This window comes from Corvus cornix, chromosome 11 (assembly GCF_000738735.6).
Source record: "Corvus cornix cornix isolate S_Up_H32 chromosome 11, ASM73873v5, whole genome shotgun sequence".
NCBI classification, from domain to species: domain Eukaryota; kingdom Metazoa; phylum Chordata; class Aves; order Passeriformes; family Corvidae; genus Corvus; species Corvus cornix.
In genome coordinates this window covers 6,255,958-6,278,732 of record NC_046341.1, presented here as the reverse complement: position 1 = coordinate 6,278,732, position 22,775 = coordinate 6,255,958, and the positions used below count along the sequence as shown (strand labels likewise).

The 22,775-nt window shown below is 58.8% G+C and overlaps 1 protein-coding gene across 5 annotated transcripts; it reads left to right on the top strand.

The window, feature by feature from the left end:
• The first annotated feature begins 1,735 nt into the window (after window positions 1-1,735).
• NDRG4 (NDRG family member 4) lies at window positions 1,736-20,836 on the top strand. Of its 5 annotated transcripts, XM_039558380.1 has the most exons (17): window positions 1,736-1,836; window positions 5,603-5,694; window positions 6,107-6,151; window positions 12,180-12,285; window positions 13,503-13,623; window positions 13,893-13,955; window positions 14,154-14,214; window positions 14,525-14,611; window positions 14,708-14,764; window positions 15,109-15,212; window positions 15,735-15,791; window positions 15,888-15,939; window positions 16,645-16,692; window positions 16,933-16,968; window positions 17,168-17,219; window positions 17,836-17,874; window positions 18,486-20,836. In XM_039558380.1, exons 1-17 carry the CDS (start codon window positions 1,800-1,802, stop codon window positions 18,638-18,640), a joined length of 1,212 nt encoding a protein of 403 aa, XP_039414314.1. In that variant the 5' UTR covers window positions 1,736-1,799; the 3' UTR covers window positions 18,641-20,836. The 5 variants fall into 5 exon arrangements, with proteins under 5 accessions (XP_039414314.1, XP_039414316.1, XP_010401786.1 ...); XM_039558382.1 differs by lacking the exon at window positions 17,836-17,874 and having other exon boundaries at window positions 1,737-1,836; XM_010403484.3 differs by lacking the exons at window positions 1,736-1,836; window positions 17,836-17,874 and adding an exon at window positions 3,793-3,872.
• The last annotated feature ends 1,939 nt before the right edge of the window (window positions 20,837-22,775 follow it).

Genomic DNA, 22,775 nt, shown 5'->3' with positions numbered 1-22,775 from the left:
GATCAGAACCAACACTGTCTCATCCCTGACCAGTTCAGAGAAAACCTCTTGGCTGCTGGACCCACAGAAGAGGGGGGAAAGCCAGCATTGAAGGCAGGGAAGATCTGACCCCACTGAAGTTCTAGGTGAGGGGCTGGCTCCTAGCTGAGGGATTTAAGAGTCCCTGAGCTCCCTGACATCATGGGCTTTTCCTCTCTTTGAGGTGAAAAGGCAAATGCAGCCTGGATGCAGAACTCGTGGTGACTCAGCGGGAGAGGTTGAAATCAGCTGAAATCTGGTTGCCATCCAAAAAGCCTGGGACAAGCTGTTAAAATGGATACACCAGGGATGGAGATGAATGTCAGTATGAGCAGACATTTCTCCAGCCCCTCAGCACCTGTTTGTAGGATGAGCTGCCTGTGGCCACTCCAAGGCACTCCGTGGCCCAGCAGGTAAAGATGCCCTGAAGCAGAGGGGTCTGTTGGCCACTGTGGCTGGCTGAGGGGTGATAAGGCTGAGCTCTGGGATGCCTGATTCAACCCAGGAGCTGAGGAACCAAGCCCACTGAGGTGATGGGGTCCTCAGCAGTTCTCCATGGGGATGTTTTGATAAGGGCCAGTTTTGGATGGTATGTCCTGTGCAGTTGCCCCAGGTAGCACGGGAATGGAGGCTGTTACATCCCTAGGTGTGGGAAAAAAATCAGTTAAAGTGAATACAAAGAAATACAGAGGAAGGAACAGTGGCAGGATGGGCTTGCCCAGCTTGGAGACAAGCAGGATTCAACCCTTGCTCTGGGGCAGGCCAGGGCCCTCTGTCCTCACAGGACCAACTGTCCCAATTCAGGACAATTCAAGTGATTCACAACTTCCTGCTCTGCCCCAAACAGCTGCCACCCTACACCTCCAGCGTGTGCATGGGATCATCATGACCCCAGTCATGGCCTTCACTCCTGGGTGATCCTTCTTGACTGTCACCATCTGCATTCCCTGGCAGGCTCAGACCATTATGGCCCTGCTGTGGGCACCCTCATTGCACAGGTCCTTCTTATCCTAGAACCACCTGGCAACCTTGAATGGGACCATCCTATCCTCAGGGGAGCCTGCATTCCCATGCCCCAGAGGACCCTCAGGTCCCTTGTCATCCGTGCTTTTGTTCCTGGATACTCCCAACCCCTTTGGTCTTCATGGCCCCACTCTCCAGGACTCCCTACATCCCTTGGCCACCAGTGGCTGTGTTCCAGATATCAGTGTTGTTCATAGGTCCCCTCTTGTCCCAGATCCTCCCCGAGCACCTTCCCCTGCTTTCAGGGGAACCCAGACCTCTCGTGCATTGTCCATACCTGGGGCTCCCCAAGGCTCCCACTGTCCCCTGCTTCTGGGACTCCACGATCACAGGGACCTGTTGGACCTATTGGACATCACGGTCCCGCTCTGGGACCTAAAGGGTTCCCTACAGGGTGATGTGTGCGCTCGGCAGCCTCCATCCCCCTTCCAACCCCCCGCAGCCCCCAGTGCTCCATGACCCGCGTAACCCCCGGCAGCCTCCATCTCCCGTTCGCTCCCGCCTCCCCCAGCACCGTTGTTCTCCCGGTGCTCCCGTTCCCGATCCCGGCCCCGTCCCTCCCCTCCGGCCCCAGCGAGGGGAGGATCCGGCCGGCGGGGCCGTGCCCAGCCCAGCCCCTGCGCCGCCCCGCGCACCCCGCACCGGCACCGGCACCGGCACCGGCACCGGCACCGGCACCGGCTCCGCTCGCCCCCCGCGCCGGGGCCGCCGCCGCCTCCTCGCAGCCCGCCCCGCCCGCCGGGACCCGCCGCCCCGGCATGAAGGTGCTCCGGCACAAGATCGAGCTCCTGACAGGTACGGCCCGGCCGCCCGTGCCGGGAACGGGGGTTGTGAAACGAGGAGGGGCGATGCGGTGATGGGGCCGGGGGAAGGGAGAGCCTTCAGCCCCTGCCTAGGACACGGAGCTGCCCCCCACCCGCTCCGCCGCCTGCCTTTGCTCCCGCGGGTGTGGGCTGGCGGGGTAGGGTCCTTCTCGGGGTACGGGAGGTGATGCCTTGCTGCAGCGGGGAAAGCCCAGCCCGGTGGTGCTGGGGGAAGGGGGGACGGAGTCGGCAGCCTCCTGGCAAAGGGGGCCGCCCAGCAGAGAGCCGAGGGGTGGGGGTGCCCGGGGGATCGCTGGAGCATCCCTGCGGTGCCTCCCTGCTCCTCAGCCAGCCTCCCCTGGGAGTCTCCGCGCTGCCCCGAAGAATGCGCTGGGCTGGGAAGGAGGCTGCTCTTAGCAACAGCCACTGAGAGACAGCCTGAGGCCCCACAAAGCCCCCTGCTGCCACCGCCGCCCCCAGACCCTGGGCTGCTCAGCCCATGCATCAGTGGCACCGTGTCCCCTGCCCCCGGCCTGGCGGCTCTCGTGGTGTGGCTGCCCAGTCCTGCACCCCTCAGCTCGACCACACTGTTCGGCTGGTTAGTGGGGGCTGCTGGGGTGCAGACCTGTGTCCCTTATGGTGTTCCTCCTGCACCGGTGGGGTGGGATGTGGCCCAGGCTGTGTCACACTGGGGTTTTCCTTCACCCCATCGTGGCTCCAGTGGTCCTGCTCGGGGGGCAATGCTGTGGGCACACGGCCGTGGCTCAGACTGAGCTGCAAGTTCCCTTCCTCCCTCTCCCAGCCTCACTGAAGGCTGCCTTGGCTTCGCTGCCTGGCAGGGGCCAGCCCTCACTTCTCCCAATTTGTCTGCCTGTCTGTTGCACACTGCTCAGTCAGCTCCAAGTATCCGTGCCAACATCCTGTGGGCGCCACATCCTTGCCAGGGCAGGACTCAGGTAGTCAGTGTGGGGACTCCTGTGAGACTGAGACAACATCTGGGGGATCCCTGCCCTGTGACCAAACACACTGCCAAGTGTGAAATGGAGCTCAAGCCTTGTTGTGATCATGATATAATAACAACAATAACAGCAACAACAATAATAATAATGCTGCTACAAGCTGGTTCTCCTCCAGTAAGCCAGCAGTGGGCTGCAGATCCTTGGGGAAGGTAAGCCAATGTGCCTGTTCCTGTCCCCATCTATATATGTAGTGCCAGGACCCTGGTGGGGCAGAGCACTATTCCCAGACAGAGCACTTATGTCCTGCTGGGTTTGGGACTGATTGGGAATTAGGGAAGAAACATGTCCCGGCTGTGCTTAGGAAACTGTGGCACCACATTGGGAAGGCAGAATGGGAGCAGAGATGGGTGTGTTTGGGGTGGTACCCTGGGAATGGGTGCTTGTTGAGGAGCATTGGGGTGAGCTGCAAAGAAAAGGGCTTGTTACTGGGCACATTACTCTGGCATAAGGCGGGAGTCAAGTTGTTTTGGCTAGACGTGGAGCTGTGGCTTCCTCACCAGCCCTCCACAGCAACAGTGGGCCAGTGGGGCTGGGTGAGACTGCCCACAGCCCCACAACCCCACAGCTGCACTGCCAGGAGCAGGGACGAGGGTTCCTGTGGGGTGGCATGGGAAGCAGAGCACCCAGGGAAGGTGGCAGCACAGCTGTGACCCTGCTCACAGGCTGTGGAACCCACGGCACTCCCTGACTTACTGACCCATCCTCTGTTCCCACAGTCAGCAGCACTTTAGGAGACTGTCCTGGGGACCCCTATGCTGGGGATGCTGGTTGGTGCAGGGCTCTGTCACCTCCCTCCTGAGCCAGCTTTCCCCTCACCATGCAAGCAAGGTCACGGGGCCTTTCCTCATTGCTCAGCCACCCTCCCTCCCATATTAGCTGCCGGCTGTAATTAATAAAGGCATTCACCATACACTAAGTGCTGTTCCCAGCCACCCTGGGGCCGTGGCCACACGGTGGGTTGGTGTGCTCAGCGTGGGACGCTCCTGCTCTCTTCCAGACCCAGCTATCGGTGAGGCTGATTTTTCTCCTGTTTTTTCTCCTGGGGTTGTGGGGTTGCTTGGTTGGTGGCTCTGCAGGCTGTGTTGGCTTGGCTGTGCTGGTGGGCTGCAGGCCAGGGCTGTCCCTGTGCACAGAGCCATTTCCCCAGCAGCAGCAGCCCAGCCTGGAGCAGTACGCCTCTCATTTGTGCCTCTCCATGGGGCTGATAGCACCTCTTGACATCCCCTGGCCTGGTGGGACCCTCTGGGCAGGGGGTGACATGGACACTCCTGATGCTGGGTGCCCTGGAATCTTGAGAGGCTTCGCAGTGTTGTTTCTCCCTCCAAACAGTTCTGGATTGTTGGATGGCTCCCAAGGAGCAAGATAAAGTGCCATGTCTGCAGAAAGCAGGCAGGTGGCACAGCCTGCTTGAGTTTTGAATGGAAAACCTGGTCAGAGGAGAAAAACCTGGCTTTGGAGGGGAGTTTATGACCAGCTCCTGTATTCCTGGTGGCCTTGCAATATTCGTGGCATTTCTTGGCCTTTCCACATCGTCAGCCTGGGCTGATCTAGGTTTGGAGGTGGACAAAGTGTAAAGCAGGCTCGGCCGAGGCTGTGTGGATGGAGCGGGTCTGTGTGTGCTGCGCTGCTTGTACAGCCCAAACCATCCCTGTTCTGTCCAGGGAGATTGCACGGGGGGGGATACAGCTGAGGGGATGTGGGATCAGTGCTGGCCCATCTGGAGAAGCAACAACTTGTCTGAAGACTTGGCCCTGTGGAAAGGGTGAGAACAGAGGCTGCAAAGGCAATGCCTGAGGTCTGGATCCTGCTCGAGCACAGATAATCCCCTGGCACTGGGATTTGCCAGTTACCCATCCCATTTAAACACGGGGGAGCCTGGATTGTTCCCTGTGTCCCCACGTCTTTCACCTTCTGTGTGCAGCCAGCTGCTGATCTCCTCGCTCTCTTTTGCTCTCTGAGTGGGCTTGTGCCTGGGGGTGTTTTTGGAGATGCCAGTGTTGGCTGGGGTCAGCAGCACCCCGTCTCACACCGCTTCTGAGTGGCAGCTCCATTGAGAAGTCTGTCCCTCCAAGTCCTGGGGCTGAGACACTCACTGGCGAGCACCTGATTCACAGGCAAGGAGAAGACTTTGGGAGCAAAGGCTTCACATTTGGATTTCTCCCATCATTGCCATACAAACGTCAGGCTGTCTCTCTGCTCTCTTTCTGCTTGGAACATCCCTCTGCCTCCCAGCATGGCTGAGAAACATCACCCCTCATTCTGGCTGTGCAGGGAGATCTCCCTCTGTCCCATCCATACCTATCTGCAACCAAAAACCGGCCAAAAATTTGGATTTTCTATCTTTAACCGATGCTGAAAGTTGGGATGAGAATTTGGATGTTCTTGCTCTGGATTGGGTGCTTCCTGAGGTGACCAGCATGGACAGATGAGGTTGGTCCCTCAGTTTGCCCAAGATCATGCCCTGGAGACAGGTTTGTCCTTAACTGGGAGAACTGGACCTGGGTAGGAGTGGGGAGCTGAGCTCATCTGGGCACTGTCTGCTCTGTGCCTGCTTCCAGCTTCCAGACGAGGGGCTCACTGCAGTCCCTGGGCAAGCTGAAGCACCAAGTCCCCATAGTAAGTGGGTGGAATGAAGCCATAGGTCCCATCCCTATGGGAGGGAGACCCATGAGGCTCCGTGGGGCTGGGGCAAGAGGCCCGAGGCAGGACCTGCCCTGACGTGTCCCTTGCCCTGGGCAGGGCTGCTGCTGCAGGAGATGACCATGGCAGGGCTACACGAGCTGCGCTTCACCGAGGAGAAGCCGCTGCTGCGGGGACAGGATGCTGAGCTGGTGAGTTTGGTGACCACTCTGGCTCTGGCTCCTGCATGAGGGGCACCAGGATGCAGGAGCTTGGGAGGGGTTGTGTGCTGGTATTGGGTATTTATGTGGTACTCTGTGTGTGTGCTGGTTTTGGGTGCACATTTGTGGTCCTCAGTGTGTGTGTGTGTGTGTGGTGATGAGCCTGCATGGCTGAGCACAGGATGATGTGCGTGTGTGCAGATGTTGCACATCGTGCTAACACACACCTGTGTGTGCACACACGCAGGTAACACATGCACATGTGTGCACACGTGTGGGCATTGTGTCCCCTGCAGCCCTGGGGAGGGGGTGCCTGTGGTGTCAGAGAGCTTTGCAGGCTGGGTGGGAGGGCGCTGCAAAAGTGAGCGGTGTCTCTGTCCCTAATGGCTCCTTCTCATCCCAGGAGAACTCGGATGTCTTCCTCTCCACTGTGGACACAGACTGGAAGGTAGGACCAGCCATGGGAGGTGCTGCCCACCCCTGGGTTTCACATGGAACAGCAGCCTGTGCCTGGGGAAGGCTGTGGGGCCCTGAGTGAACTCAGGGCTGTTCTGTCCCCTCTTCCATGGGGATGCAGTGCCTGGTCAGTGTCTGTGCACGGGGTTGCACATCCATCATAGCCCTTGTCAGGAGGGGATGGGGGGATGCTGCCAGGCATCTCTGTGCTGGCGCTCGGATGTTACTGGTGGGCACTTGGCCATGGGCTGGGGACAAAACCTTTAAAACAGGCAATTTCTTCTCAGGAAGGGTGAGCTGCTTTTCCAGCCCCTCTACCATTGCCATGGCAATGGTTTCCCAGGCAATGCCAGCTCCCTGCTTACATAAGGATGTTTGAAAGCCTCTTTCTCTTTTGGAGGGCTGGGGCATTGCCCCCTATACCACCCACCTCTCTTGGAGAGTAGGGCCCCTCTGCTCCCTTGGCTGGCACCTGCCCATCTTGTACCTCCATTTGTGCTCTCCAGAGGAGCCCCATGATACAGCTCCAGGACTCATGGGAGCTCAGCTCGTGGCTGGCTCCCATGTTGGTCTGCATCACTCTCACACCTCTGCCCAGGCTCATCCTGCACCAGGCTCACTCTGTGGGGACCAGGGTGGTAGGGAGGGAGGGTAGTGGGGCTGCCAGCTTGCTGCCTGTCCCTCTCCCAAAGTGTTCCCCTCCCAGGGGACACCAGTGATTGACTTCAGGCTGTGTGCTGCCACTTTGCCAGCCGTGGGACCATGGGGACAGTGGGCTTGGGTGTTGATGGCTGAGCCCTTGCAGGTATGGCACTGAAACAACAGTACCTATAAGGACAAAATAAATGTGGATTTCATTCATCCTGAGATAAGGGCAGGGGAGCACAGGTCCCTGTTTTAGCAGTGCCCAGAATTTTGGGGCTGGCCTGCTCAGTGTCTGTCACCCATGCAGGTGGGAAGGTACAGCTGGTCAGGGAGCAAGGATGCTGGTGCTGGCTGCTGTGGTTCACAGAGTGGGAGGTACCTGATGGCCCTCTTGAAAGCCAGGAAATAATTAAAAAATGGCAGTGGTGGAAAAGAAATGGTGCTCTCCCCAGCAGCTCTAAAGCTGGTCATGTGCTGGGGCTGGCAGCAGCAGGGTGTGCAGGGCTGGGCTGCTCCTTGCTCTGCTTGCTCAGGGCTTCTGTTGGCCACTGGAGGGGAAACCAAACCTCCTGGTGTCACCAGTGAGAGTGAGGAGGGAGAGGGAGGTGAGGAGGGGAGGGAAGTGGCAGTGCAAGGCTGCCCAGAGCTCTCGGTAGCACCAGAGGCACCAGTACGGCTCTCACTCAGCTGTGCTGGGGCAGGGCTTGGTCGGCGTGCAGGCGATGTTAAAGAGCAATGACCCTCCCAGGACAATCGCTGCGTGTGGCAGGGGCTGGCCCAGGGTGGCACTGAACCATGTCCCTGGTGCTGCCCAAGTGGAGCAGTTCTGGACAGCAAATGCCACAGGGATGCACCTCCATCCCCTCGGGATCTAAAAAAGGAACTGGGCAATGATCAAGGCAGCTTTTCCCAAGCCAGCCAGACCCTGCATTGTCCCGGCTCCCCTCCAAGAGCCTCAGGGTAGGGATGGGATGAGTTTCCTGGGCTATGCCAGGGCAACCTCCTCCTTTTCCCCACTCTGACATTTGCAAGTTGGTGCAGTGCAAAGGCTGCCTGCCATTCCTTGGGGAGATCTTACCCCATTTTCTAGATTCACCTCCTTGGGATAATTCAATCCAGCCCCCAGCTCAACTCTTCACTGTCCCCTGCTGCTCCCTAGAGCCAGTCATTGATGGGATGCTCAGGCCTGCCTGGGGCAGTGGGGGGGGCCACCAGCCAAAGTAAAGCCCTTGGGACAGAAGCCAAGGTGCAGGAGAGCTGGGGGCAGGTGCCCTGGGACCTGGGTTCCCTGCATCCTGCAGGAGGTCTGGGCCACCCGCCAGGCAAATGGGCTAGTAGCCAAGGTGGTGGTGATCCCATTCGATGCTATTCAAGCAGAGTCAGTCTTGCTCAGCCCTCCCATCTCCCTTGCAGCCCTTTTGCATTCACCTTGGCTCTTCCACCCCTTCTGTCTTCTATTTATCTACCTTCTGTCTTTTTTTTGTCCCTGTGCATCTCTTGTTTTTTCCTGGGGACTGTGGCTGTCACGATCTTTGGCTCTACAGGCAGCAGGGCTGGGGAAAGCAAAAATGGCACCTGGAGTGCCAGGAACCACCGGGGAGCTGGGCTTCCCCATCACACACGGTCCTTCATTCACAGGGATGCCTCTTTCCAGGCCTGGGTCTGAGCTCCCCGCAGGACAAAGCAGTGCAGAGTGAAGCCTCTCTGGTGGAGGCAGCATCAATGCCATCCCTCTGCCCATCTGTCCTTTCTCCACATCCAGACCTTTTGTCTGTCCAGCCCTGACTTGTTTGTGGGACATGGCTTTCAGTGGGTTCCTGAAGGGCATTTAAGGGACTGTGAGACTCCTTCTCCATCCATGATTGCCCAGTTTTGTGCCGGTCATGCCGAGCTGGGCAGTGGTGCTGGGCTGGGCAGGGGGAGGCAGGGTGCAGGGGGAGGGCACCCAGAGACTGCTGGGGGGTTCTGGGGCTGTGGTGGCACGAGGCCTCATTGGAATCAGGGAAGAAATGGTCTGCCTGCACACATGTGCACATGGGAATTCTCACGTGTGTGTGTATGCACACAGCATGTGTCAGTCCAGGGAATGATCCAACCCCTTGGAGCTGCTGGATTGTCTTTCCTCCTGCTTTATTTACCTGCCACTGGCAATGCCCAGGTCAGGGCTAAATCCTGCACATTTCCTGCGTGCCATCATCCCGCATGATGGTGGGATGAGTGTGCTGCTGGGTGAGGCAACACAGGTGTCTGGGCAGTGTTTACGTGTGTACATGTGTGTGCCCCTCCGTGGACATGTCTGTGCCCCTCTGTGCACATGTGTACAAGGTTCTGCAGGCGTGCAGCTCGCTGTGCATCCATGAGCATTAGTGATGGCCGTGGCATCTGTGCCAAGCACATGCAGCAGGTGTGCTCTTGGTATGCAGATGACCACAACATACATGTACGGGAACATGTGCTGACACACACACACAGGGCCTGGCCCTAGGGGGTATGCACAAGCTTTTTGTGGGGTGCGTGTACTTCGGTGTTGGTATGGTGTTAATTTTCCCAGTTTTTCCACTCACAGACAGGGTTTTGCCCGGCCCCTGTGTGTCTGTGTCCGTACGTGTCCCTGTGCATGTACATGTGGTGACGTGCACGTGGCAGAGCGCGCTTGCCGTGTTCTTCTCCTGTTTTTCAGTGTGTGCCCGTGTCCATCTGTGGCTGTGTGTGTGCTGCCTGCTGCCCGGGCATCGCTGCAGGGCCTTGGCCTGGGCGGCTGCGGGCTCAGCCGTGACTCTGTGTCCGTGTGCGGCTGGAGCCCGGTGTGTGCAGTGGGCTCTGTCCTGACCGTGCTGGGGCTGCTCCATGGGATACCAGTCCAGACACCCCGCCTGTCTCTGTCTGCCGAAAGAGGGAAGATGGAGAAGGTACCGCACGGTGCCAGGCGTTTTTTCTTCATAAACAAGGGTATTTGGGGCCAATTGGAGCATGAATAATTCCCGCGGCAGCCAATGGCTGAGTGCCGGCTCCATCGCGGCGCTCGCCTGCAATGGAGGCCAAACCTGCCGAGGGGGAAGGGCGAGGGAGGGCTTAGCGCAGGGCTGGGGCTCCGCTATAAATCGAGGCGAGGGGCTGAGCCAGCGCAGAGCTCAGCTTCGCCCCGGCGGCTGTGTTACCGTGCCCCACACCGGGACCTCCGGCTTGGCCCGCACTGCCTGAGCATCCTCGTCCGCCCAGTTCCTCACCATGCCGGAGTGCTGGGATGGGGTAGGTACCGCCGTTGCCGTGCTCGCTACCTTCGCTTCCCAGGTGTTTTCCTGCCCCAGTGTCTCTCCTGCTTGCCCAAGCTGGGCCTTTGCACCCAGCAGGGCTCGGCGTGGGGCAGGCAGGCATTGGGGCAGGGAGGACCCACTACTGGGGAGCCCTTCCTTCTCCCAGCCCTGCTGCCGCATCCCTGATGTGCTGCAGGTTTTGGGGACGCATTGTCCTTGAGCATGTCCTCCCGGAGCCCGGCAGAGATGCTGTGCCGAGGCTGAGGGTCAGCAGCTCTGGCCCGTGCTGGGGTTGTGTGCTGATGGGGGGCACACTGCCCCTTGCCCACCCCCTGGGCTACAGAGGGAGAAGGGTCTCTGGCTGTTTTGAAGCAACCCCTTGGTTGCTTTCTGGCCTCTGCAGTGATGGCAACACCCGATGGCAACAGGCTGGTGCAGAGGGGGTGAGTGAGGTGGGAGCACTGCAGCGGTGAGCAGGTAGCCTGGACATGGATGGGCTCTGTCAGGCACCTATGGGTGCTGGGAGCCCCATGCCGCTCCTCGCTGGGGCTGTGGGTTTTCTGTGCCACTCTCTCTTTGCTGTGTGCATCCCCTGCATCCCAAGCCTCTTCCCCCAGCGAGCATCCCTGCGGCAAAGGGCAGGGCTGTGGTACCCAGCAGTGCTGCAGAGGCTGCACCACAGGCAGGATGTGCTTGGCTTGGCAGGGGGCGGGGGGCAGGAGGGAGCAGTGCTAAGGATCGATCCACTACCTTGGGCATGTGATTTTGGGGTAGGATTGAAAGCTGAGCTGTTGGGGCTGTGATGGGTACCATCGGCATGGTGATGGCAAGGAGGCAGCCCTGTGCTCAGGGTCAGACCACACAGATGCCTCCTGCTCTGTGACCTTGGGCCAGGCCCTTCCTCTGCCTCAGTCTCCCAGTCTGTTGCAGAGGGATGTCACTGCTCATGGACTTCTGCCTGGTGCAACTGCAGGGGGTGGAAGGACAGCTGTGGATGAGGGCTGGGGTCAGGGTGCCCTTGGGAGCTAAGAGATGTCTCCACAGAGCCCTGGATCTGCCTTTGGGTGCCATGTTCCTCCAGGGGCAGCAGGTCTCAGTGAGGGGAGGCACTGCAGTGAGGAGACCCTGTCCCCAGGCGCTTCCTCCCACCCGAGGCCCGTGTCCTTCAGAGTCCTTGGTGGCGTGTAACCCGCGTGAGCATCCACGTACCTGCTCTCCTCCCACCAGCCCATCCATGGGGCTGCCAGTGCCAGCAGCGAGGACCGTGATGCTTGGGCACCCTGCCATCATCCCCTGCCATCATCCCCTGCCCTGCCCTGCTCAGCACATGATGCTCCTGCACCCACCAGATCCCAGCCTCGAGGTCACTGCTGCTGGACTGGCTGGCAGGCACGGGCATCTGGAGGGGACCTCTGGTCCCTTGTCCTTGGGCTGCACCTGGGCTCAGTTCCTGATGCTGGCTGGGAACAAGGGCCAGGATGTCAAGGCTGGAGCCCTCCTAGACAGGGAAACTGAGGCACGTGGTAGTTTTCATCTCTCTATGGGGGCACTGCCATTTCAGACCAGGGGTTTTAAAGTTACTTTAGCTGTAATTTTGGGATCAGGTTGCAGCATTTCCTGTAGTGCTGCCCAGGGTCTGACCTCTGCTCATTTGTCCCAGATTGAATCTGCACCCAGCTGGGCCATGCTGTGAACTCCTACCCTGTTGCCAAAATTTCCTCAGTCTCAAGCCCTTGAAGATCTCCTCTCCTGTCCTGTGGTCCACCTGTCCCATCCTATTATCCTCCTCTCTCAAACCCTCTTGGATCCATCCCTTGATACCATCCTGTGATCCCATCCTGTGATATGCACGTCCAATCCTATGTCCTATGGTCCTACCCAAAGTCTTCCCTTCCTGAGCTGATGGAGGCTGTGAGCATTTGTATGTGATTTGTCCTGCTTTCTACCCCCTCTGGGATGCCCAGAGCTAGTTTTTTTCCTGGGACAGCTGCTCCTCTTTTCTGTGTCTTCCCACGGGACCCATGTGGGGAAGCAGCAGTGAAGGGTGTGATGGTAGCACAGGAGAGGATGAAAGGCTGTCTTAGGGCAGGTGGGCATCACCCCATCTCTCCTCTTCCCCAGGAACATGACATTGAGACCCCCTACGGGCTGCTGCATGTGGTCATCCGGGGCTCTCCCAAGGGGAACCGCCCGGCCATCCTGACGTACCACGATGTGGGCCTCAACCGTGAGTGCTGCTCCTGGGCTGGGGGTGCAGGGCAGGCAGGGGTGAGCCCGAGGCTCCATGGGGTGCCAGGACATTGCCCCTGGCTCACCTCCTTTGCCTCTGCCCGTGGCTGCACTGGGTCCCCCCCAGCAGCTGAAAGCACCAGGGGAGTTCGGATGCTCAGCTGGACACAAAGCCCAGGCCAGGCACAGCCAAGAGTGCTTGGCCACCCCAGTGCTGGCTGCCTGCCTGCCCACACCAGGCAGGGATGGGACATGGGGGATGCTGGGCTGGTCCTCACTGCCGCCACCAGCCTGTTGGTATGCAGAGCATGGACCCAGCTGGCAGCAGGGCATAGTGGGGGACAAAAGACTGGGAATAGCAGGGAAGGAGGGACCCCGAGCTGGGGCTGTGGTGTGGAGATGCTGCACTTTCTGTCAGCCTGCAGCCCTGGACCTGCACCCCAGAGCCCTGTCCCAGGCTGTGCCCTCCAGCTGAGCCAGGATGCCCAATTCCCTGTGAGTGGGGAGAAGCATTTCCCCCTCCGCTGGCGGCTGAGGCTGAGTCACTGACACACTACTGAGCTGTGTCACCATTGCAGCAGCTCTGGCTGCTCAGGCACACGTCATGCTGGCTGCAAAGGGCCTTACAACTGCCTCACCCCCACATTTTGGGAGGGATGTCCCAGCACTGATGCCATGGGACAGGACCTGTCCAAGCCCAGGCAGTGTCTGTATCCCACTGCAATGGTGGGGTCTTGTCCATGGCAGCGCTGGGGATGTTTTTTCGACTCTTTCCAAGCAGGGAGATTTGCAGCTGCTCCTCAAATTTTATGTTTGCTTGAGCCCTTTCTGGGGATTTTGGACAGGGCTAATACCCCAGGCTGCTAATCCTGCTGCCCACTGGGTGGTCTTGCAGTCCTGGGCTTTGCGTTCCCCAGTCCCATCCTTCTGAGGCTCACCAATGAGGTCACCCCAAACTCCTCATTCTCCTGGCTGTGTCTGTCCATCCCCATGCCTCCTGACACCTGGAGGGATGCAGCCCTTGCTAACAGTAGCTGCAGTCCCTGCTGTAAGGACAAGGAGCCCGGAGGGAAGGGGATGTGATGGCTTTGGTGGCATGTCACCTCCTGGTTGAAGGGCAGTGGGAGGGTGGGCAGCTTCTGTCCATGCTCCCCTGGCCCACCAGGCCCTGGTGCCAGCGTGTTTGGTCTCTGATACCCCCCTGCCCTTTGACAGACAAGCTTTGTTTCAACACCTTCTTCAACTACGAGGACATGCAGGAGATCACAAAGCACTTTGTGGTGTGCCACGTGGACGCGCCGGGCCAGCAGGCAGGAGCCTCACAGTTCCCTCAGGGGTAGGTGCCAGCTTCAGGGGCTCACTGTGCCTGCTGGGATGTCACCCCCTGCCCCTTGGGTTGTTGCTGCCTGGCAGCTGTGCCCTACCTGTGGGTCTTTCCAAACTGTGCCAAAGCCTGTGGCAGGCGAGTGGCCCAGGGCAGGCAGTAGGGTGATTTGCAGGTGGGTGGCATTTCCTTGCCCATTTCAGGCAGCCCAGCTGCCCTGTCCCAGACACCCTGCTCTGAACAGTTCGATAACCACCATCCTATGCCTCCCTGTGCCACAGGTACCAGTACCCATCCATGGACCAGCTGGCTGCTATGTTACCCAGCGTGGTGCAGCATTTCGGGTGAGTCAGCCTCTCTTCCACGGCTGCTGGCTGAGGGTCCTGGGCAGGCAGATGGGCAGAAGGCAAGGGTTTGGGGCTGGGGGAGTTGTCCCTGTAAACTGGCATCCTGTGAGGCTTCTTGCTGTGGGTGCAGGGGTGTCCTAGGGAAGATGTGTTGGAGCCCACTGTCCCCTCATATGGACCTCTCTGTATTTCCAGGTTCAAGTACGTGATTGGGATTGGTGTTGGGGCAGGAGCCTACGTGCTGGCCAAGTTTGCGGTGAGCCTGAGGTTGGGATGGGCTGGCCCTGAGTTGTTGCATGTACCTGCTGTCAGCCCAGGGCATGGGGAAGAGCAGGAGCTGATACCTCCAGGCAGTCTCTGCTGCTGCAAAGGCTCCTGGAGGGTTGGGGGACCCAGGATGGCAGTGCCATGGCCACGGTGGCTGGGCAGTCTCGCCACAGGTCTCCTGTTGCTCCCAGGACAGGGTCACATCAGCTCCATGCAATCCTGTGCAGTGGCTCTTGTGGGGGGCTGCCCAGGGCACATCTTCCCTCCCCTCTGAGCCTCTCCCCTCTTGCTCACTGCAGCTCATCTTCCCTGACCTGGTCGAAGGGCTGGTCCTTATGAACATCGACCCCAATGGCAAAGGCTGGATTGACTGGGCAGCTGCCAAGGTGGGCAGGGCCCCAACCCCTCCTCCCGGTCCTGGCGGCTTCCTGGAGCAGGAGGCAGCCACGGCAGTGCCATAACTCCCTGTGCTCCCTCTACAGCTCTCTGGCCTCACCAGCACGCTGCCGGACATTGTCCTGTCCCACCTGTTCAGCCAGGTAAGGGCTGTGCATCCTGCCAGGCCCCTGCCACCAGCTCCCCAGCCCAGCATCCAGCTGGGTCACCTGGGCTGTGCCCTGCCAGGTACCACAGTGCCACTGGACCCTTCCCATGCACAGGGTTGGGGTTAGTCAAGCCCTGCCTGGTCTGAGGCTTAACCTTGATGAGTGTGTGACTCGTGCCCCTGTCCTGCCTGGGTGTGCTGCCTGCAGCAGCACTGTGCCCAGCTGCATTGCCCAGCATCCTCCTCCTTATCGCTGCTGGCTGGCATGGCATGGGCAAGACTGGGGGAGTAGAGTGTCCCCCCAGCACCTGCCCTGATCTCCATGCCCTGCTGGCACAGGAAGAGCTGATGAACAACACGGAGCTGGTGCAGAGTTACCGGCAGCAGATCGGCAGTGTGGTGAACCAGTTCAACCTCCAGCTGTTCCTCAACATGTACAACAGGTGAGTGCTCCAGGCAGCCCTGCTGCTGGGCTGTGTCCCTGTCTGTGCCAGGGTGAGGGGCTGCAGTGCTGGTGGGTGGCTCTGAGGTCACCATGGGAACCCAGACCCCTGCTGGGTGCTGTCATCACCCTCCAGTGCATGCAGGCAGCAGTGCAAAGTTGTCTGCCGCTGCTGCCTGGGCATGAGGGAGTGGTGGTACCTGTGCCAGAGCCTTGCCATGTCCCAGAGCCCACCACCGTGGCTACACATTACCATGTCTTCTCCTGCACTAGGTGCTGGCACAGGCCTGGGAAAGGGGGCAGAGATGCTGTCTCATGCATGCAGGGTGTTGGGAGCCCTGGCACTCTGATGGGTGCTGCATCCCATGGCAGAGGTGGGCATGGCATCCTCCATGCACAAGGTGCCGGGACAGCGGGGCTGAGTGCTGCTTCTTGAGGCTGGAAGTGGCCTGATTCTTGTGCTATGGCATCGGTGGTGGCATCTGCCCATGGGCTCACACTGGCCTTCTTTCTCCTCCGTCAGCCGCAGGGACCTGGACATCAACCGGCCTGGGACTGTGCCCAATGCCAAGACGCTGCGGTAAGAGCCGTGCCAGCAAGTCATAGAGGGGTCCCGGGGCAGTGGAATTTGCCCAGGCCAAACCCTGACCAGGGCCCTCTATCCTCTCACTTCCAGCTGCCCCGTGATGCTGGTGGTCGGAGACAACGCGCCTGCTGAGGAGGGGGTGGTGAGTGACGGGGCAGCGCCTGCGGGGTGGCAGGCGGGCGATGCCCACGCACGGGCACGCACATGTTCCCTGCCTGCTCAGACGCATGGCAGCGCCCGGGAGTGGGAGCGTGCTTGTGTGCAAACCCACCTGCTCGTGTGGGCACCTGCGCACATGCAGCTGTGTGGGGTTGCCACACCTGGAAAACTTCCCCTTCTTCATACACCCCGATGTGCTCACACTGTGCACGCTCGGATGTGTCGGCACATGGGCACACTCCCTGCTGGGCCATGTGCACCCACACAGCCTCTGGCACACACCCACAGCATTGTCCACCCTTGCACATCAGCCACAGGTACGGTGCAGGTGGCTGCATTTGTAGACAATGTGTAACTGCATGCACACAACTCTCCTCTGCCACGTGCCTGTGCACGTGGGCACATTTGTGTGCATGTACACATGGGTGTGACACAGAATGCCTCACCAGTCTCCTCACCTCCCGTTCCAGTCCCTATCCTTGCCCAGACTGATAGGAGGAAAGTCCCCTCTGTCCCATGGCAGGGGATGGTGGTCCTGCAGGCTCAGGGATCACCTAGTGCCCTGTCTCCTCCTGGCTGAGGAGGGATTTGCCAGCTGGAATGCTGTGGGCCAGTGGTGGTATATGTGGACAACTTCTGCTTGGCTCCTGGCTTCCTAGGGTGCTAATATCATCTCTCCTGCCTACAGGTGGAGTGTAACTCCAAGCTGGATCCCACCAACACCACATTCCTGAAGGTAGGCTGGTGGCAAGGGGCAGCCGGGAGGTCCCTGCTGCCTATGAAGTGCCCCATTGCCTTCTGCCCCAGGGCTGCAGGGTGTCCCCATCTCCCCATTCCAGGTCTATCATGGCCCTTGGAGCTGGGGGTGTATGGGGAGAGCAGAGGGACCCCAGCAGTGGCATCCTGCCAGCGGGTACTGGGGGATGGTGGACAGTACAGGCACCCTCCCAAACTAAGCAGGACCTTCTCTTTGCAGATGGCTGACTCCGGTGGGCTGCCCCAGGTCACACAGGTGAGCCCTCACAATTTCCCCAGTTAACTGGGGAAACTGGGCCCTAAGGCATGCATTGGTGCTGTCCTTGGCTGGGTGGGCATGGGCTGATGAGAGCATAGGGGTCTCACGCTGGGGCTGCCAGAAGCAGCTCAGGGCTGAGCGGGGATCTCGGCCTCGGTGCTGCCTCAGCTCAGCTCAGCCTGCTCTCTCCCTACAGCCAGGCAAGCTGACCGAAGCCTTCAAGTACTTCCTGCAAGGCATGGGCTACAGTGAGTGCCGGGGCTGGGCGTGGGGCTGGTGGGGGTTAGTGTGTGCTGATCTGCTGCAGGAGAGGAGCCTGGCACCTCTGCGTGTCTGTCCTCATGGAGAGCTGCACGTGCGTATGTGGCACTGTGTGTGCAGCTGTGGAAGGTGTCTGTCCGAGTGTCCGCAGGGGCGTGGGATGTACAGGCTCTGTGTGCACCCACACGTGTGTACAAGGGCTCTGTGTGTACATATGTGTGTGCCAGGCTCCCTGTGAAGGTGTGCACGTGTGTGTGCGTGTGTGGGCATGCATGAGCAGGGGCTGTGTGTGTGCAACAAAGACAAGCAGAGCCCACGTGCAGAAGTCTGTGTGCATGTGTGTGTGCACAGTTTATGACCAACCGTGTGTGTGTGTTTATACCTGTGTGTGCATGCATGCAGAAGTCCACGTGCACGTGGTGTGTGTTTGCAGGTCTGTTGCACGTGTGTGTGTCTCTGTGTGTGTGTGTGCAGTCTGTGTGCGCAGGGACAGCTCTGTGTGCAGGCACACGTGGGCTGGGCAGGGGCTCCTGGCCCAGCGGAGCGGCCAGCAGGGCTGACACTCTCTCTCTGCCCTCCCTGCCCTTCTCCTGCCCCTGCCAGTCACCCACCTGAAGGATCGGAGGCTGAGTGGAAGCACAGGTACCGCTCAGTGCTCGGCCCGTGCCCGCTGCTGCATGGTGCCTGCCTGGCCTGTGCCCTCGAGCTGCCTGGGCGCCTTCGGGAGCAGCCTGGGTGCAGGACCAGCCCTTCCCAGCCGGATGCCCACTGCCTCGCTCTGCTTTGCCTGAGATGGCACCCTGAGCCAGGGCTGGGGGCTGAGCAATGGCATTCAGACAATTCCCTCTCCATGCAGGCACAGCCTTGGCAATGTGCCCACTGTGCCCTCCTGTGACCACTGGCCATTCTGTCTGGGGGAGGGCGTCACCTTCCCTGCACACCCTGGGCAGCCAGGGGAGCTCCGATCCCAGCTCACTCCTTTCCTGGAGTGTGGTAGTTAGGGGTCCCCACTGCCTAATGCCCAGAGGTTGCATGCCCAGGAGTGAGCCCGGTGTGCAGCCTGCCACAGAGCACCCCTGCCCTGCTGTCCCTTACCAGCCTGGAGCTGCTCATGTTGTCACAGCACTGCTTGCTGCAAGCTTGTGCTCAGGCTCAGTTGCATCGGGGAGCAGGGCTGGTGGCAATGTTGGTTCAGGTCCCTCAGGATTTCAGAGGGATCTGAGCACCCTGGCTGTCTCTCTGTGCCCGTGCAGTGCCATCTGCCAGCATGACCCGCCTGGCACGCTCCCGCACGGCCTCCCTCACCAGCGCCAGCTCTGTGGATGGCACCCGCCCACGTGCCTGCACCCACTCGGAGAGCACCGAGGCCATGGGGCAGATCAACCACACTATGGAGGTATCGTGCTGAGGTCCACGCCCGCCGCCGACGTCTCCTTCAGAGCCATCTCCCATCCGTCAGCATCCCGCCAGCACCCACCCGCCCCGTGGACATCCTCCAGCAGGGCCCTCGCTTCTTTGGGGTCAATTTGTCTTCTTTGCCATTGGCCTCATCCCCTTGTCTGGTACAGGAGAAGGAGAGGGGCTTTATCCAGCAGTCACACATGGTTCTGCATTGGTCCTCGCCCTCCCTAGCATCGGCTTGGCCCCGGCTTGGGAGGGTGGGTGGCAGGGGGACAGCGCCAGGATGGGGTAGCAGGATCAGGGTGATGAGACGGGGACAGGATGTTGGGATGGGACGAGATGAAGGGATGGGACAGCACGTGGAGAGGACACAGGAGGTAGGTTGGTCTCCCAAGTTCAACTGGTGGCTGACAAAGTCAAAAGGAAGACAGGAACAGGGAGCAGCACTTACTGGGATGTCACTGGTCTGTTCCTAGGGATTCAGTTTTCATTTCTGCCTGATGGCCTCTCTAGGGAGAGCTAGCATGGGATCCCCCAGCACACCCAGGACCTGCTACCCCAGAGCTGGCTGAGCCTCGTGAGAAATCACATCCCAAACTGTCCCTTCGCCCTGGTCATGTACCCTGAGGGCTGCCCTGGGGCAAGTGAAGAGTGGTCAGCCCTACTCCAGAAGCTGTCAGGGCAGGAGGGTGGCAGGAGTGTCCCCCTGCCTCTGCCCATGCCCTCGCCTGTGGTGGCACTTCCTTTGTCCCTTGTTGCAAGAAGGACAATTACCGCCTGCCACCAAAAATGCACTGGGGAGGGGGGAATTGGCTGGCTTGGCCCCTGCCACACTGTCAGTTCCACTCCCAGCTCTTGGGCTGAGCCCTCCAGGGTCCAGAGGCCACTGTTTTTGGGGATGTCACACAGCAAATCCCACCTCAAGTTTTGCCACAACCGGTGGGTGTCATCACCGTGGAGCCATTAGCAATAAGACGAGACACTCCTCCCACCGTGTTCGGGAGCCCTCAGCACCCTCTGCCCCGCAGGGTGCCTCACTGCAAGGTGCTGGCAGTGTGGGGTGACCCCTGGGCTGTGGGGAGCACTCATGGTCTGGCTTTGCCCACACAGCTGGGCAGACCCCCCATGGCTCCCAAAACCACACCCCACACCTGCAGCATTTTGCCTGTGCACTGAGTGGGGCGTCTCTCAAGGGCTTGGCTCCCCCCGGGCCGTGGGGCCCCATCTGGCCACCAACTCCAGGTGGCTCTTGCCTCTCACACTCGGCATGGAGAACCCTGTCATCAGATAACCCCAATGATGGCCACACAGCCTCTGCTGCCAGAGCAGCAGTGCCCAGCCTCTCCTGTGCCCACTGTGAGGCACAGTAAGGATGGCCCTGGCTCTGGTGATGGGTGCTCAGGTCTCTGTAGGTGGTCCATGGGGGACCTGAGCAGGGAACCCACCAGGTGCCACCATCTGGGCGAGCAGAACCAGCCCGCTGGAAGCAGGTCCCACCCAGCCCCACAAAAGCATTCTACCCCCCAGACCCCATCCCTGCTCCCCAGTGAAGGGCACAGAGGTCCCGGGGCTCCCAGCGGGTGTATGAGGGCTTTTGGCCCTGAGACCCATGCCCCACCTGACCCTTCCCATAGTAAAAGGCCACCCCAAAACACCAGTGTCCCCCTTTGTCCCCCACTTTGTTCTGCTGTGTGCTTCCTTCTTGGTGTGACTCTGAAAGCTATGTAGCTCCTTTTTACGGTAGATACCGCTGCGATCTCTTGTTTTCTCAGCGTGTCCTTCCAGATGATATATATATATAAATACCTATACATAATATATATATAAGGGTTTGCCCAGTCCCTGACCTTTTTGGGTTCACTTCTCCTTGCGTTCTTGTCCAAGCAGTGCCGTGTGGTTTCCCTGGAGGTGGTGTGGCCGTGCTCGCCTTCAGTTCCTCACCTTAGTTTTGTTGGTTGGTTGGTTGGTTTTCCCTGGTGGTTTGTTCTTTTGATTTTTGTTGGTTTTCCTTTTTTTCCCAGTCACAGCGGAATTTAACACATTTTCCTGTCTGAGTGCAGCCTGGTTTTGTCACAGCGGCATCGAGGCCGCAGCACTCATGAGACAGCAATATGTAAACCGGATTTAACTAACCTGTTGCTGTAGAGAGGAGTTACTGTGTTGGAAATAAACCAACAAACTAATAAAGATGTTAAGAACCTGCTGTGCTCTTTACAACGTGCTGCAGGGAAATGGGCCTGAGCCTACCTGGGGCCTGCCTGCAGAGAGCTGGCAGGCACAGAGGACAAGGGGGACACACCTTGGCCACCAACCCCACTAGTGTTGCCTATGGAAGAGAGCCCAGGACCCCAGGGTGCACATGAGGAAAAGCTGTGGGGTGCTTTGGCTTTGGGGTAGCCATAGGCAGGCTGCCCTATATGTCAGGAGTGGATGGAGCCTGGAAAGCTGCCAGTTGTAGCCCAATGAGGTTGGATCCAAGAGATGTCCACTGGGGAAGAAAAGATCTGTGGCTGCACAGCTCTGGGAATAAGCAGGGTGCTTGGGAGATCCAGCATCCCTGTCCACTGCCAGGACCCCTGTTTGTCTCCCCATCAAGGTCTGAGTGTCCTAGGCCATAGCCCTTTCCAAGTGCATGAAGTTCTTCCTGGAAAGGATCCTGTCCCTACATCCTAGTCCTTGTCCCTGCTCAAGTGTGTCAGTGTCTGCCTTGTGCTGGGTCGATCCAGACTGGTCCCAGTCCCTGAAGACGGTCCCAGAGCCAAAGCATGGAGACAGTGTGGCTGTGTAGTCCACACTCATGGTTGCCTGGGGTGGGCAGAGAAAGCTTGGACACGTGGGGAGGGAATGCACATGGCCAAGTCTGAGCCAAGGCGTGGGCAGGCAGCCCAGGAGCCTTTCTTGGCTGGATTGGTTCTGCTGGTCAGGGTGAGCCTCATCTGGGGGATGGAGTACACTGCACACACCCTTACCACTGAAATGCACCCTTGTCACTGAAATGCAGTAATGCTGTATCCGTCCAGGGCATAATGCATGCTTTATGCTGTACAGATGGCTGGGATAGGATGTCAAGCGAACGATTTCCACATTCCCACTGAATGCAATTAAGGGAGTGCTGGATGCTGAGTACTGACAGAGTGCAACAGGAAGACAACTAACAACTACATATCTCTACAGTACTACTTCTAGATTAAAACTCTGTACTTCAGATATTAGCCTAAATAATCTATTTTCTTGGGACCTGGCCCATCTCACCACTCAGTTACCTTTTCTTGGATGAGAAGCAATTTTGTCACTGAAGTTTCCCTTCTCATATGTTTACCCAAGAAAGTATGGTCACAGCTTTTTTTAATACTGCCAGTAATACTCGCATGAGAACAGGCTGTTGATGATGATGCATGAGTTTTTATTTCTAGCAGGAGGAGATTATTTAGTACGTGTAATCCCTAGGGGGAAACCTGCAAAGCAACGGGAGCAGTAAAAAAATTCAGGCTGCTTTTTCTGGCCAGATATGGATGCCATTAGCGGGGAGTAAGGGAGCCATGTAGGTCAGTGTCTTAAATAGAGCATGAAAATTCGGCTTAAGGGGTCAGAGCCTGCGCTGCATCTGTGAGGCTGCACTGCCACCTGGTGCGGTCTGCGGCGCTCACAGCCTCTCCCCAGCGCTGCCTTTTTCTTGGTTTTCGTCTCAAACACCCGCCAAAGGACAGCAAAGCTGTTACAAACGCTGACTGTTGGGTTTGGTTATGTAAACAGATAGGAATAGGACAACACACGGGTACGGGAATCAGAAACAGCTGAGCAATGGTGACAGCCATTCCCTCTGCATCTGTCACAGCTGCACAGGGGAGAGGGCTTCAGCTGCCAGGACAGAGTTACTGCAGATTACTGCCAACTCACCGACTGCTTTAGCCTTTGCAGGTGACTGTGTTGTGTCACCAGGTGAGCCAGGCTTGGCAAAGGTGACTGTGTTTGTGCCTCCGAGCAGGTGAAGCAACCTGGAACCTCCCACGTAGGTGTTAGCACAGCCAGGTACTTCTCTCCAGCCAGGCCTTCCTCAACAAGGATCCCTGACTAATGAGGACGAGTCTCATCCCCGAATTGAGGTGGTGACAGCAAAGGGCAAAAAGGTTAAAGAACAGGCA